General features: G+C 41.6%; 1 protein-coding gene across 1 annotated transcript in view; it reads left to right on the forward strand.

Annotated features, from left to right (window-relative positions):
- LOC118426967 (telomerase Cajal body protein 1-like) overlaps nt 1-1,953 on the forward strand; it is a 5,009-nt gene extending 3,056 nt beyond the window's left edge. Inside the window, exons 3-4 of the mRNA XM_035836599.1 lie at nt 1,257-1,346; nt 1,836-1,953. Of these exons, the coding sequence (XP_035692492.1) occupies nt 1,257-1,346; nt 1,836-1,953 (208 nt within the window). The remainder of the gene's footprint in view (nt 1-1,256; nt 1,347-1,835) is intronic.
- The last annotated feature ends 229 nt before the right edge of the window (nt 1,954-2,182 follow it).

The following is a 2,182-nucleotide window of genomic DNA, read 5'->3' on the forward strand; positions in this document are numbered from 1 at the left end:
TTTCAAGCTCCCTTATACCAGAGGCGGCAAAGCCGAATTGAGCCTTTCTGATTGGCCTTTTATAGGTGTCGCCTAGCCCGGGGTTTGGGGGGGGGGGTTGGAGGGGCGTTCGAGAGAAGGCGGCGATTGAAAAAAATAACTTGGATGTAGTTTGCATCAAGAAAGATAGCTTTAGAACATTGGTCCTCTTCCAAATGGCTTCTTTATCCAGTAGAGTGTGATACAAGAAAAATAACAATAGTAACGCCCCTTGGAAATGTAGACCCGTCCGTTACCATGGTAACGGAAATAGGTACACGGCGTAATCTGCAGCCAAAAAATGCGGGGTGGCGCCCGGTTATAAACCCTTTTCAAATTTTTGCTCCAGTGCTATTCCTTGATTTTTTATGAATATTTTTCATTTTCATTTAAGATCTCATTGATGAGTTTCTTCTTCCCATAGACTTCTATGTATTAATTCGTGGTTTAAATGGGCACGTTCATAATGAAGCTACGTGAAATTTCAGCAGATTTTTCATTCTATGTCAAGCACATTTACCCTATATCGTGGGAAAAAATTGCCAATGTAAACTATACATAGGAACTTTTTTTATAGCAATTACAAACTACGATTAGTCAATCCCCACAAAAGGCACTTTTTCGCTGCTATTGTACAACCGCACCACTCAGAACCCACGACTGTGTACCTCCGACCTAGCGCGCGGCTGCAAAACTTTACCTGCTAATTTCTTCAGTTACAAATAAGCTTTCACCAATCTAACTTTTGAGATCAGTTCCGCTGGCTAAAAGGGAATTTCTCACCGCTAAAAACATGCGTCCGTGCAGCCGTTCATTTTTGGCTCGGATCTCTTTTAGGGTCCCCACTAGCGGAGTAATACATCAATGAGACCTTAAGGTGTATGATTCTTATGACTGTTCCAACCAGCTTTTATGTGTAAACCTTCATAGAAGGCAAACATATTGCTCTTGCTATGATTCTCTTTGTCTCCTTCCCTTCCAAGCAAATAAGGTCAATGACCTGGACCAAACAGCTGTCACCGTGGTTACTGGTTAAGTAGCATACCAAGTAAGTGGCAGGACAGTGCTGGAGGGGCTGGCCGCAACATGTACATGTATTATGAATGTGTTTGTTTATGATTGAACAGAGAAGTAGTTTTTGAGGCTAGACCATGTGAAGTTAGGTACTATATATTTGCTTGCAAATGTTACGTTTCGATTTATGGATTTTTTTCTTGTCATATCCTTTTCGAACATAGCTTTGACTTCAGCAAGACGCCAGTACAGGTGACTGGAGCAACGACAGAGTTTGGAGAATTCTCCTCCAACTTTCTAAAAGGATGCAAATGGTACGTCCAAATAGATGAATTAATAAGCATTTCAATTACCGGTAGTGCCTGTAGTTAATAATCATCGGGCAAAAAAACCCTCAAGCATTTGACAAGCAAAGATGGGGTAGTGGATAATACATGTGGATTTGCTACCTTCATGACAAATACAGGACCTGGTATACTTTTTGGGCTGTTTATTGTTTGTTTTTCTGCAGCAATGACTTAAAAACCTCTGGATGGTTTGTGATGATATTATGTGTGTATAGCTGATATGAACACAAAGGTCAAGCTGGATTTTGGGGCCCTCTGTTGGTCGCCCTTGGTACTGCATCAGAACTCCCAGGCTTTGTACCTTTTGCCCTAGACATGCTATGTTCTTGATGGCAAGCAGCCATCAAACCTCAACATTTATGTCCTACCAAGCACATCTAGCCCTCGCCTGACTGGGAAACAACAGATGATAAACCAGGTAGCGAGTGTGTACGATGACTGTTTTTTCTGTTGTAGGTCTCCAGACGGATCCTGTATCCTCACCAACAGTGATGACAACACCCTAAGGCTCTTCAACCTGCCTGTACAGTTGTACCAAGGTCAGACAGAGGGGTTGACAGAACTGGTCAGTTAATATATCCTTTCACACTATTGACCATAATTTTTATCAATTACAAAATGTATAAAATGACAAAGTTAAAAAAAGAGAAATAAGGAATCAGGTATGCACTAGGGTGATTTTGGAATGGTTCATTTTTGTGCAGGGGAGAGGAAGTGAAATATCCAGCATTAGCTTGCAAATGTTGGCTTACACGTTATTCATGGAGGGCACAGCTGCTTATAAGGAGAGTAAGATGCCCACT

The sequence above is a fragment of the Branchiostoma floridae genome, chromosome 12 (genome assembly GCF_000003815.2).
Source record: "Branchiostoma floridae strain S238N-H82 chromosome 12, Bfl_VNyyK, whole genome shotgun sequence".
Taxonomy (NCBI): Eukaryota; Metazoa; Chordata; class Leptocardii; order Amphioxiformes; family Branchiostomatidae; genus Branchiostoma; species Branchiostoma floridae.